General features: G+C 36.4%; 1 protein-coding gene across 1 annotated transcript; it reads right to left on the bottom strand.

Annotated features, from left to right (window-relative positions):
• Positions 1-851: 851 nt before the first annotated feature.
• LOC146137033 (sulfide:quinone oxidoreductase, mitochondrial-like) lies at positions 852-12,426 on the bottom strand. Its single transcript, XM_083394987.1, has 10 exons — positions 12,207-12,426; positions 10,987-11,157; positions 9,835-9,888; positions 9,089-9,283; positions 7,581-7,670; positions 6,239-6,358; positions 5,506-5,689; positions 4,000-4,066; positions 3,290-3,469; positions 852-2,835 (listed from the first exon to the last, which is right to left on the bottom strand). Exons 1-10 carry the CDS (start codon positions 12,411-12,413, stop codon positions 2,775-2,777), a joined length of 1,329 nt encoding a protein of 442 aa, XP_083251113.1. The 5' UTR covers positions 12,414-12,426; the 3' UTR covers positions 852-2,774.
• Between the last annotated feature and the right edge of the window lie 2,034 nt (positions 12,427-14,460).

The raw sequence follows: 14,460 nt of genomic DNA, 5'->3' as shown, positions 1-14,460 counted from the left end.
AAACCGAATTTTGGAAAAAATTTTTTTTTTTTTGAAAAAGTTTCGCGATCTGATACCAAATGACGTCATTACTATTCTTAAACAAGAAAATAAATGAAAGTTAAACGTTTAGTTACCTCCAGCTGTTAACCTACTATTATTTTGATAAATTAACTTTCAAGTTAAAATCGCTGCGTTGTCGCAAATTCGTTTAAAATCCTATATTTATTTGGTATGGATTTTTCACCGATACTACCTTAGTATCGAACAAGCATCGACACTAGTATGTGGTATCAGTATCGACTTTGCATCCCCAGTATAGGCCTATAGCCCTTGCATATATATACCCAGCTTAACCATCATTAACTTCACCAGGTTCGTTATTACGGAAGATCAATCCGCCTCTGACTGAATGAATGAATTATACACAAGGACAGGTGCTTTTTTTTCGGTGTTGGTGACTAAACTGATAAACTGAAGTTGGAATAGCTTCAGTTTAATCTGCAGAGGTCTATATTTGAAAGATTATATATATAATTTATATTTACCCGTTGCATCGCAATTTGCTTATCGTGCAAAATCCCTGGTAGAGTCAAGATATCGTATTAGGAGTTTTGCCAGCTTTTTTCACGTAATAGTTCAGGTGTATGGAAATGTAAAGCTTGGTCCTGCAAATTATAACATTTTATAACGTAGGCCTAATTCAGAGATGGGCCGCATTGCAACTTTAAAAATTTCGATAGGCCGCACAACCTCTCAAATTAAAGGGGTCATGTCATAAGTTACCTCATATCGTGACTTCATAAAACAACTTAACTTATAAACTCTAGAGTAAACTCGTGCGCAAATATGAAAGTAATCTCGACCTTATTAAATTTTTTATTATGGCGAAGCGCGAAAATTTAAGTTTTTACATGATTGGGCTGATACATTTCCTTAAAGCGGTCCGGAAAAACACATATTTAGTAAAACACACATCTTGCTTAGCAATGATGGGTGCACAGAGTGTTCGATGGAAGATGAAATGCGACAAGATTAGGCCTAGTTCAAATACTGCGCGTTCTACACGTTTTGATGATAGTCGAAAAAATTGTTTTTAAAAAAGGCCACTAAAAGTGAGAATAATTGGTGGGCCGCACGTAAATATCAGGCGGGCCGTGGGTTGGACATCCCTGGCCTAATAGATTGTTATAGTTTTGCCTTTTAGATGGCAACGCGTTACGAACAAACAGGTTCATTTTGGAACAGGAGCTTTGTAATTGTTTTGTTGCGGTAAGCTAAATGAAAGCAATAAGACATATTTCTAAAGATTAGCGCTAACTTTAAAAAGAAACGTACAATTATAAAAGGTACAGATTACAAATCCAAATAAAATGTTTCGATCAAATGTATATACAACTAAATGCACCGTTGTTTAAAACTTTACACGATTAGAGAGTTTACACCAGTGTTTTCTCAACCTTTTATGGCTAGCGGCAACCCTCAAAAATAACAAATAGATTGCGGCACCCCTATTTACCATAGGTAATTCGCTATAATTTCACAATAAACGCAACTGGAACAACGCATATAAACTCAACAGAACGCAGGAAGTTATAATTGGATTTATTCCACTCTTTGGCAAAAATCAGATTCTTAAAGATTCTCAAATATCTCTCGACACCTTTGAGCATCAGAAATGGCACACCAGGGTGCCGCGGTACCCCGGTTGAGAACCACTGGTTTACACGATACAACACAAGTAAGAAAGATGTTATGCGACAAAAGAACCTCTATTTTTCAGGAAAAGAGAAACTCATTTTGTACTTTTAGCCGTATGAATTGCATACATACAGAGGGCCACACATGATTTCCAAACCCGCATAAAATTATTGCAAACACAACATCTGTACAACGTGGTCCGCCAAGTCAAATTATATTTTCATTAAATTAAGTATAATTGGGCGGGCGCTCCGCCACAAAAATACCAATTGTTAAATGTGTATTATTTTTTAGGAAATTTTTGCTTCGTTAAACGGTTAATGTTTGATGGAAAAATGTAATGACGACAAGACATAACATATCAAGCAGATTTTGGCAACTAGATAATTCAAGTTTTCTGATTCAAATAATAGAGCAAAATGGGCCAAATTCTAATCTAGATTTCTGGATTGCCTGGGTTCTGTAATTCTAGTTTTAATCTTATACGGTTTACCAAAGTAAGGTTGCGTTGCCCAACGGAGGTTTTAAGTCTTTAAGTGGTGTAAATGATTTTAATGAATAATAGTTGGTATCTCTATGCAAGAAATCTGTTCAAATTAACATTTCACCAAAATTCGGTTTAAAATCGAATTTAACGACATTTCAAATACGCTTTATTTTAAATAAAAACTATGCCGAAAAAAAGATGGGTTTTGTTAGAATTAACTCTGCGGCCGGATTTCGTAGTTTGATGACCCATGGGATAAATGAATAATTAGCGTATCAAGCATTAGTGGGCCTACTAAATGTAGCTTATAGCGCACAGAAACATTCGAGTAATAACATTGCTGGAGATGTAGCAAGGAAAACCATTCGAAACTGTGCGATAAGCTCTGGTCAGGCAGCTCGACCCGATCGCCGAACTTTCGCTGTCCTTTGTTATCCTTTATGTTATTTTGTTTTTCAATGTTTGCAAAGATTCACCAAAATAAATTGAATCTGAATCTGAGGCAAATTGCAATCATTAGTAAAAAACAAAGATGGCGAATATTGAAGTGACGCGCATAAACAGCAATGGCGAAATCTTCGAGCGCTGGTCACAGATGATGGGTAGCTTAACGGGACATCCCCAAATGCATGAGCTTCCTGTAAAACTTGGGACCGCTCCATCGTCCCCTAAAAACAATACAAAAATAAATCAATTTAATTTCGATCATTTTCTTGTGAACATGTCACACATCCTAAGCTGACTGGGAGGTTCTGGTGTTAATCCTCTTTTGTTTTATTTCGAAGCGTCGCGTATTTCAACTTTGACGCTTTCGGTTAGGAGCGAGGAAATTTGCGACGCTAGACGCAAAAAAACGTCTGGAGTGTGAATCAATGTAACTCTTCTGCGCAGTTTTCCTTCTGTGTACGCAACAGTAAAATTTGCTTCTCGCGGAATTATAACATCGCCTATTAACAGTGTTATAGTACTTATAACATCGCCTATTAACAGTGTTATAGTACTTATAACATCACCTATTAACAGTGTTATAGTACTTATAACATCACCTATTAACAGTGTTATAACCAAGTCATTTTGAAATGACTGGAGTCCCGGTCAAGTCTACCGGCTTTTTCAACTCACTTGAGAAGCATCTGCCAGTAGATGAAACGCATTGCGTCGGCCTTCATGTGGTACATCGACCGGCGGGGCTTTCCCTGGTTTATGGGGAACGTTTCAAGGGGTTGAAGGTCAAAGTCAAACTCGGCCAGAATGCACGAGTCGTACCCCGTCACTAGAGGGCAGGACGTGTAGCCTTCGTAGCTGAGGAAATAAGGAATAAGCTTTAATTGCTTGTATTTATGAAGTGATTCCCAAACTGTGTGCCTCGAGAGATTGCCAATTGTGTAAACGTTTTTTTGTTTTGTTTTTGTAAATAAGAACGTATGGCATTGGAAGAAGTTATAGGATAAAAATTGGCACGTTGGCATGTTTGAGTTGGACACCCCTGCGTAAGCGGTTGGAAACCAGAGTTGGATCAACTTTAATTTGTAATTGTAATAGATGTAATTAATTACAGGTTTTAATGTAGTTGTAATGTAATTGAGGCATTTTCATTCTATGTAATTCTAATTGTAATTGTAATTTGCTAAAATTTGGGCTCGATACATTGCTATTGAGAAAATTGAGGTTTCAATGCTGAAAATTGCATTTTATGTAATTAATTACAGTTTTTAATGTAATTGTAATTGAGCCATTTTCATTCTGTGTCATTCTAATTTGCTAAAATTTTGGCTCAATACATTGGAATTGAGAAAATTGAAGTTTCACTTTTTTCAGTTGCAAGAACTTACCTGGGAATGGCCTTTTCGCCTTTTCGCACTCGGAGCAAGTTTTTCGAGAGGATCGCGTTCTGACAAGCTGAAAAAACAAACAAAACGAGATTTAAGGCCTGTTTACACTACAGCTGCACTGAGCTGAGCAAAGCGTAATTTGCATTTAAATTCTATTGTGGCGAGCGTTTCACGCTTTGCTAAACTCAAGCCCCGTGCAGCAGCTGTATCTAGCTTAAAGTTACGCTTTGCTAAACTCAAGCCCAGTGCAGCTATAGAAAAACGTTACGTTTTGGAGCGATTTTTACGCCCAGCTCAGCTCAGTGCAGCTGCAGTGTAAACAATTTCACGCTCAGCTCAGCTCAGTGCAGTTGTAGTGTAAACAATTTCACGCCCAGCTCAGCTCAGTGCAGCTGTAGTGTAAACAATTTCACGCTCAGCTCAGCTCAGCTCAGTGCAGTTGTAGTGTAAACAATTTCACGCCCAGCTCAGCTCAGTGCAGCTGTAGTGTAAACAATTTCACGCTCAGCTCAGCTCAGCTCAGTGCAGTTGTAGTGTAAACAATTTCACGCTCAGCTCAGCTCAGTGCAGTTGTAGTGTAAACAATTTCACGCTCAGCTCAGCTCAGTGCAGTTGTAGTGTAAACAATTTCACGCTCAGCTCAGCTCAGTGCAGTTGTAGTGTAAACAATTTCACGCTCAGCTCAGCTCAGCTCAGTGCAGTTGTAGTGTAAACAATTTCACGCTCAGCTCAGCTCAGCTCAGTGCAGTTGTAGTGTAAACGGGCCTTTAAGTCAAATAGTGAATAAGCAGTGGACCTCTAGCGTTGTTTTTCGCTGGAATTCCCAACTTAAATTGCAGCATATTTCGTCCAATGGGAACATTTTTAGGACCAAAAATGTTATGTATTTATTGGAATTACCGCATTTAAGCAAATTCCAAGCATGTTTTAGAACTACTGAGAAAACTATATCAGCGGAAAATTAAACTAGACAACATTTTGATATTGACCTTGTTGTTGTTGTTGTACCATAATGTTTTAATTTTTCGTTATTAAAACTTAATAGGGTTTTCATTATTTCACGGAAGCAAAAAGGGTCGGAAACCAAGGTAAAAAAAATTGACAACCCCCGACTAAAAATAAGGCGACATTTATTTAAATCAGGGGTTCTTAAACTGGGGTCTATGGACCCCTTGGAGTCCGTTAACTAGTTTTAGGGGGTCTGTGAAGGCCTAATTGAAACATCAGTGCATATTTAAGAAGTAATCAATTATTCTAAGGAAGGAGTTTAATTAAGATTAGAACATTTTTGCACTGAATACTTTTAGATTCCGTTTCCTTTCACATTTTGTGGACTGAAAACTGCTGATTTCGAAAGTCTATTCGCATTGTGACGTCAATTTATGACGTCATTTTTTAAAATGTATTGCCTACCGTGGTCCACGTGAAGCAAAAAAAAAGTGGGGGTCCGCGGTAAAAAAAGTTTAAAAACCCCCTGACCCAAAAGTAGTGAGGGAGAAAACTAACCTACTGCCGCGGCGGTCTTCGACGTGGGTATGTTGCTGCAGTCTCCCAGCGAAAAGACGTTGGGATACTTGACGTGCTGCATTGTTAGCTTATCAACGTCCACAAATCCAGCGGCGTCGGCCACCTTGCTCGACTTTACCACCTCTAAAGGCCCCATGGGCGGGGACACGTGCAACATCTCGTACTGAAATTGGAATGGATCAGTGGTTCTTAACCTTTTTGAGACACGCCCCCTTTTACAATTTTAACAAAACTCGCGCCTGTCCTTGTTTCAACATCAAAAAACATAAAGAAGAACAGCAATTATTTCCAGGTAAGTTGCTTTAATGCGAAGGATGTTTTTTTGGATACTAAATGTTTAATTTAAGGATTAGTAGCAGGAAACATCACTTCGCCTAAATGTTTAGTCTTAATTCAGACAGAGTTTGTCAATTTCTCGCGCCCCCCTTGTGAACCTCACACGCCCCCCAAGGGGGTGCGACCCACAGTTTAAGAACCACTGAAATAGATCATTCGATATATAAACTGTTGCTACCAGGCATAGTTATATAAATAAAAAAGCAGCTCCTCTGGTATTTATAATTATTTACCAACATTTCGGTAACCTATGCAAAGTCGCCTTCGTCAGGGTGAATGAACGCTCGTTTTAATCCATTTATTGTAGTGTCATTCACCCTGACGAACGCGACTTGCAACTTGCACATAAAAAACATTGATTTTGTTCTATACGCACCTCATAAGACACAGTTTCTCCCGGCGAGGCCATTTTTTCGAAAATCGCCTCTTTTGTATCTGATTTAACTTCGACTAAGTTAAGGCCGAAGTTCAGAGTAATGTCCTTCTCAGCAACGACCTAAAAGTAGAAATCGTTAATTGTTTACAGTGGCGTAGACAGTTGAAAAAAAATTTTTGGGGGGGGTCAAAAAGTTTAAACTTTTTTTGTTTAGCTTTTGCCATTGTATTAACCGCCGAAACGAACACAAATAACAATGCTAGCAAACCGTTTCGAGCAGCAACTGGCTAAGTTTTAACGCAGTACTCAAAAAACATTAAAAAGGCAAAAGCAAATAACTAAAAAGCAGTAAAACTACATTAATAAGTATATAGCAAACGTAATAATAAGAACATCGTTTGTCACATAACAGTGCATAACACTTGAAAGTGTGGCATGCCTGTCATCGACTATTGTGGTACTGCACATAAATGCTACAAAACAAATTATTTTAGGAAAACAATATTTATAAAGTTTGGGAGGGCCCCTGTCCCCCCCCTGGCTATGCCTATGATTGTTAAACATATTTTTTAAAATCAACATTAAGGTACGGGGATGTCCAATAATGTTTGATGGTTGCCGATACACGATGCAAAGCAATAGTATTTCTTCTCGTCCAAACTAATTTGTGCATTGAAGCTGTTTTGCATTCCAACGAGAGTTTTCTATTTTTAAGTTAATTTATGAGAAATGTTACATTATTAAAAGCAAATATCATTTTAAAACTTCAAATAACTAACAATGGATTTTGCAGTCATCAATTTGAAATAATGAGCATAATAATAAAGTCATTTGCCATCGGATTTTTTTGTTTGTTTAATAACAAGCTATAGGTGAGATTTTCATTCATCACGTTTAACCGTTTTATTTTGCCAATAACTTAAAGCAACAGTATCACGGGAAAAAAGGAGTGATATGGCTTTTTGTATTGACCACAATTTTCTTTTTTAATGCAGTACTCTATATATGAAAAACTACATAAAGGTATTTTGATTTGAAAGCAACTTCAGAAAAATAGGTAGCAAAAACATTTTTTTTGAGCCAAAACCAATTTGACATACAAGTTTCAGCAAGCTATATTTAAAGATTTCCTAAACCTTTCAAAAAAATATTTTTGAACTTCTAAATTAAGTACATACTTTACCGTCACATAAAAAACATAAGTGGTTTAAGAGATGTGTACCTTTTTAAAGTTGACAAGGTGAGAGCAACTGCTGCAGACAGAAAACTGTGGAAGGCTAGACTAAGTGGAACCTGAAGCACATTAGCTGACAAAGCACTTCTTATAGCACTGTTTACATACCTTAGTGAGGGCTTCAGCGTATTTCTTCACTGCGAATATCGCCCCAGCCGTGCTGTTGAACATTATGTTGGCTTTATCACGCTTTCCATGCTAAATTAAAAGTAAAAATATTTAGGTATTTTGTAGAATTTTGCATATATTTATGTTTTTAAATTGAGTTCAATTATGACAGAAAAATCTGAAGAATAGTAATTGAATATAAATATATACAGAAAGTTACATTTCTTGTGATATACCAAATATTTTTTTACATAGAATGAAATAAAAGCCAAACTAAATGACATGCAATTCAACATTTTAGTGCTAATATAACACCTGGCTGTTGGCATAGCACACCAGACTTGTACATTCAGCTATAAAAAGCCTTGGCAGACAGTTTGATAAGTGTTTGCATTATACAACATAATGTTTATCACTGGCAAACACCATTTTGTCCACTGCACACATTTTTAAAAAGCTGGCACATGTGCATGCTAAAGGCTAGGTTTTCAAAATCCATATTTTTCAAATAAACTATTAATATGATGTGATACATAACAAAAAATATGCATCATAGATTTTCAATATATAAAAATGTTGTGTATCTAGGACCAAACAAGAATTTGCTACTTAAGATTATTTCCTTAAAGCTGTAGTTTTAATAGTAATTAATTTTACACATCAACAACCAAGATTAAATACCCAAGAAAACAATGGGTTTGCATATAAACGATAAAACGATATCTGCAATCAATGAAAATACACACACATACGCGATTTAATGCCCTATTAGAAGTTCAGAGGGTCTAAAAACGCACCCATGTTCGGATTAACCAAATCAGTCAACCAAGATGCAAGCAAGGCAGGCTAGCAAAACAACCAGCCTGTGGTGAGGCTCAAACTCACGAAAAAACGAATAAAATACATACAGAGTGTGCCAAAAGTAGGCTTACAGTGATAAAAAGTAGGGTTTGGGTCAAAAAGTTAATTTTTTGTTTTTGGGTTCTTCTCATACACCTTGTTCTTACAACACCCCCCAAAAATAAATTCATTGGTGTCAGGTCAGGTGAGCTTGGTGGCCATTCAATGCTGCCTCTTCCTCCAAGCCAACTCTGCGGAATAACTGAAAGCCGACTTTTGGCCCACTCTGTATGTGCATCTAACCTGGCAATAGGCAAGCAAACAACCCAAGCCTGTTAGCTGACCAATGACCATACAAGAACTATTTTTGGTCAGTTTTTTAGGTCCTGACAATGCTGATGGTTGGCAGACACTTGCCCAACTGGCGAGTGCATTTTTTTTGCAAAGTCAACCATAGCAATATCAAAGAGAGGAATATATTATTTCATTCTTCTTTTCTTAATAATTTAACAACAATCAGGTGGCAGTCTTAAGACTGAAAAAAACCTTTTGTCAGGGCACCAATTACAACGTAACAAACGTTCCAAGGGACAAAACTTAATAACTCAATATTTGACACGAGAAAAAAAAATTTTACCCTATTCTTTCAACTTCAACCTTAACAATACCTTCCTGAAGTAAGCGTCAGCCAAGTACATGATTTTTTGTGGTGCCCCGGGACATTTGAGCGGAGGTTTGGGAAAGGTGAAAATGGCGTTGCCTTCTTTGAAGTCTTGCAGGGCACTGAAGGTTTTCTGAACTGTTTGTGCCGAGTAGTTGCTACAGACGCCAGGAGTGGAAAACGCTTCTGGAAGTCCCTTTATCTGAATAGGCACTTCAATTTTCAAAGCATTATACAGGTAATACTGGTAAAACTCATAGTTAAAACGTGAGTAAAAACAGTATCAGACGTTTTGTTTAGAAGGAAAATATATTTCGCCAAGTGGCATCGTTTTCGAATGAAATTCGAATGAATCCAGTTAATAGGAACTTGTAAGTTATTTACCAGTGTTGGTCACTGTTTTAAAAATGACTTGAACTAAATTAGGTTTTCGGGCTGATGAGTCGGGCCTAAATGACTTGCTTTTAATGCTGGTTTTACAATGGATGGCGTGCCTGGACAAAAAATACCACAGAAATTATACTTCAGGAAAATACATACTTTTCTGGCTTGAGTAAAACACAAACAAACTAACATGAAATAATGAGGACAGCCTGTTTTACAAAATAAGTTAACCGGAAAATACCAAAAGAAATTTTTTTGAAGTTATTGTGTATTGATTCTGCATGTCCATTCTACTACAATAATGAAATTAGGGAACATTTTTTAAATACTGTTTGGTAAGCCTATATCACAAACAACTAAAATACTTACATCACCAAAGTTGAGCTGAATCCCAAGAGCCACTACCAGGTACTTATAGAAAACCTGAATAAACACATGAATAGAAACTTTAGCTGTCATAAACATATTACTTGAAAATTGAAAAAAAACTAACTATATATAAATATTATGGCAAAATCAACATTTAGTTTAGTCTTTTCCTGTATGAAGTAAAAATTTGATTTTGTTTACAGTCTTAAACATAGATATTTGAAATGTACCTTTATTTTAATTTCAGATATATCTCTATGTTCAAAGGCAACAAAAGAAAAGCAGACTCCAATAAGTTACGAATTCGCAAATTCGCAGCTGATGGTATTTAGTTAAATTTTATGTTTTAAGTAAACACGCATAAAAAGTATGCTTTGAAGTGCTTACAAATCAGCAACTAATTTTAACAGGTGCAATGCATATACTTGTAACCAACATGAAAAGCCAAAATCCAAAACCAGATTATTTTAAACTATGGGTTAAATGATTTCTAAATAAATTAATCAAGTCATATTGGTCTAGTTCAAAAGCTATATATGAGTTGGAAATGCCGACAAATTGTTTTGTACCTATATTCTAACCATAGCATCGAACGTGGATGTGCAGAGCGTTTTGAGACCCTGAATTTCTGGCAGGGCGTCACAACGCCCTAAAAACCAAGTTTTAAATAACTGTGCAAACAATTTGTGTAGCATAGTTTAACCAATTCCTGAATTACCGCATAGGCACGAGGCCAAAGAATCTCAAAACTATATTTTTTATGTTTTATGCAATTTGTTTTTAAATTACTGTTAGGCGGCATACGTTTTTCCAATTTCAATGGAAACTTTTTTAGCCTAAAGGTGCGAAAATAAAGTTTTAAAAGGCGAAATGGTTGGCTCAGTGACAAGAGCTGTTATCTAAGAGATCATATTTTTTATCTAATTAAAAAGTCATTTTGCACTGTCTAGAAAATAACGCCCTTAAGTTTAAAAAGTTCAGCGACTATGCTTCCACAGAAGAGTTGAAGCTATTAACTCAATCTGTTTTCCATTTAAAAGGTTTCAAGAAAATGATCGAATCCGGCTCGAAACTTATCTTCATATTGACTTAGAAAATAACGCCCTTGAATTTGGAAAGTTCGGCGCGTATAAATCTAACACAATAAGCTACCTTTTCACCATTAGCCAAGGTGACACAATTGTTTTCTGGATCAATATTCTGCACCGAATCTTTTATCCAGGTTGCCTTGGGTGGTATCACATCCTGCATATTTCTCCCCGACTGAGCCAGTGATTTTGCTCCACCACCTACCAAAGTCCACAAGGGTTGGTAGTAATGCATCTGTAAAAATATGGATGTATACAGTTTAAAACGAATTTAATGAGTGCAACAAATTATCTCTCGCAAACAGTTTAACATTTTTGTTATAATATATACAGGGTGGGCCAAAAGTAGCCTTACAGTTATTCCACAGCATTATCTTGGAAGAAGAGGTGGCATTGAATGACCACTACGCTCACCTGACCTGACACCAATGGATTTTTTTTTGGGGGGGGTGTTAAGAACCCCAAAACAATAAATTTACTTTTAGACCCAAACCCTACTTTTTATAACTGTAAGCCTACTTTTGGCTCCCTCTATTTATAAATAAATAGATATACATAAATAAAAATAATCAATTAAACCATGAAAAGAAAAATATGGAAATCTAGAAAGTTCATAAGAATTAAAGATGTGTGATTCTTTGCAATTATGCGTTTATGCCTGATAACAATAACAAATATTAGAGTAAAAGGTATGGCTGTTCAACACAATTGCAAGTGACGTGGTCCAACAATCAATATTTCTAACATTTCAACAAATAAAAAGAATGTTTTTTTGGCTAAAAACCCAATATTTTAGTAGTAAAGAATGTCTGCTACCAAATTTATGTTTTCTGAAATATTTGCTTTTCCAAATTGCAAAAGACTAAGGGACAAGGTGGACTTAAACCATAGCTTAAATCAGGAGTCACCAATTTGTTTTCATAAAGGGACGGAAAACTGTATGAACTAATGATCACAGGTCGAAAAATTTGTTTAAAACTTAGTTGACTTGATTATTATGAAATTCAAAATACAATGAAAAAATATTTTTTAAATATGTAAAACATTAGCTTGGATTTACATGCAATGATCTTTTCCATTAATAACAGCATTTTAAAATAACTAAAAAAACATGCAGCTTTCTGGATGAATTAAACTGGCGTGTCAAATTTTGGATGAAATAAACAAATTTATTCATTATTTGAAGAAAATAAACAAATTTATTCGTTATTATGTGCATTAGAGCCTGTACAACACTATTACGATCAGACAACAATAATTATAAGTTAAACTTATTTTACTTACATCTGCTGGTTCGATAATTGCAACGTTGCCTGCGCCAAGTTGATTACTAAGGCGAGCTCCAACTGAAATTCCACCAGATCCCCCGCCGGCCACTACCACTTCGTACGAGCTTATGCTTCGCGCACCGATAGCTGCCTGCACAAAAGACGCTGCATGTTTCGCGCCAATCCGCAGCTGATGGTATTTAGTTAAAGCATTAAATTGCATTTTTGTCCTCGTGTGTTCTGTAAAGTAAAACACAAATTTTGAAGTGCATAATGGTTGGAGGTTGTAGTCCTGTTTGCATTTTGGTGCCTTCTCGGAACAGATTTTTGGCATGGTATGCTTGCCGAAAAATCACGCCAGTGACATCATTTGGCGTGAAGGCCTAGTGAATGTCATAAATCACGCTATAAGACTAAAGGCCCGTTTACACTACAGCTGCACTGAGCTGAGCAAAGCGTAATTTGCATTTAAATTCTATTGTGGCGAGCATTTCACGCTTTCCTAAACTCAAGCCCGGTGAGCAGCTGCAGCTAGCTTAAAGTTACGCTTTGCTAAACTCAAGCCCAGTGCAGCTATAGAAACACATTACGTTTGGAGCGATTTTTAAGCCCAGCGCAGCTCACTGCAGCTGAAGTGAAAACAATTTCACGCCCAGTCCAGCTCAGTGCAGCTCAGTGCAGCTCAGTGCAGCTGTAGTGTAAACAGGCCTTAAGGTATTTGAATAACAAAATCGAAAGTTATCAAAATATTTGCCGTGTAGATCACTATTAACAGTTGTGTGCTGCAAATATTTCGTAAACTACGTGACTGACGAATCGCCAGGTTAAAACTGACACACGATGATTCAGCAACTACCGCTATTGTTGTAAACAGTTAGGGCACATCGCTTCGGCGACCATTGTAACTTGAAACCTTGTCACGTACACCTTGTAATTGTGTTTCTTTTGATTTTATCTTTTGATTTAAGTTCCGCCTTAACAGCGCATAACACTGTCATGCAAATAGTCTGTTGCCTGTTGAAAGCCAAAACAGCAATCGTAGACTTAACGTAACAAATGAAACATTGCTTAAAACTAAAAGGTTGTTTGTCCCGATACGCATGGATGGCTACGCACAATTCTGCCGGATTTAGTTTTTGGAATTTCCCTAAGTCGAAAAAACTGCGAGAAAATAACCATTGGCAATTCCATCATTTTTAGGATTATTTGTTGTACGTTTACCACAATTATCTTTAGTATATCTTAGAGGTAGAGAGCGAGCGACTTTATTTTTATTTAACGTGTTGTTTTGCGCGCGCGTTTAGGAAATCTGTTTAAAAACGTTTGTTAGTTATATTCGAATTTCACTGCAAACTGGAGTCAACGAATGGTACGTTTTACTGGCCAGACGTGGTTTTACTGCGCTAGAAGTTGTTTTATTGCATGCGAGTTACGCTGAATGTTTTGAATGTACAATAAATTTTGAGCGACCTGACAGTAGGATGATACACTTTAAATTGCAATGACATTTTGTTTATGTTTAGACTAAGGGGAGTTCAGATAGAACAGTGGTCATGTTTCCCTGTTCAACTATACATATATTAAATGGTAAACCCATTTTGTTGAAAATAGCTGAAACTCGAATTAAAAATGAAAGTGGATTGCTGTTAAGATATGTTTCAGCTCTGTTGTGTTAAAATAGAAAAAATCCACGTTTTCAAGAAATTGTTTTTTTGCCTTACTGCGCTGCGCTAAATATACGAAAAAAACATTGTGGTAAACATGCTAACTGAAATATCAAAAAAATCTAAAATTAATTTTCGCCGAAATGAGAACCGTAGAAAATAAATGACTGCTGAAACATAAGAGTTTTGTCGGCGCTCTTTTACTAATGTACGTGAAAAGTTATGCAAAAAACAAAACAAAATAATACCGCATACCACAACGCATATTGTTTGGGTTAGGGTGCGGGTTAGCGTTTGGATGAGGGTGGGTCAAGAAATATTATGTTTATTATTAATAATAACTTAACCCGCACCCTAACCCAAACAATATGCGTTGTGGTATGCGGCATTTGAAGAAAGTTTTTTTTTTATTAATTTTCATGTACATAAGTAAAAGAGCGCCGTTTGGTCATTAAGCTAATTAATTAACAGAAAATTCTTTAACTACTACTTTATTCAGATTTAAGCAAAATATCGCCTGATAAAGTTTGTAATTCAAGACCCACATTCTCCTAACCTTATCGGATATAAATGTTACTTTCACTTCGCTGTTCATTTACCACTGAA

This window comes from Ascidiella aspersa, chromosome 8 (assembly GCF_963924565.1).
Source record: "Ascidiella aspersa chromosome 8, kaAscAspe10.2, whole genome shotgun sequence".
Taxonomy (NCBI): Eukaryota; Metazoa; Chordata; class Ascidiacea; order Phlebobranchia; family Ascidiidae; genus Ascidiella; species Ascidiella aspersa.
This window is presented reverse-complemented; position numbering and strand designations above follow the sequence as displayed.

Coding starts and splice junctions, on each gene's coding strand:
- LOC146137033 (XM_083394987.1), bottom strand. CDS start 12,413: ATGCAATTTAATGCTTTAACTAAATACCATCAGCTGCGGATTGGCGCG. Junction 11,158..12,206: donor CAATTATCGAACCAGCAGAT/GTAAGTAAAATA, acceptor ATATTTTTACAG/ATGCATTACTACCAACCCTT. Junction 6,359..7,580: donor ACGCTGAAGCCCTCACTAAG/GTATGTAAACAG, acceptor TTCTACTTTTAG/GTCGTTGCTGAGAAGGACAT.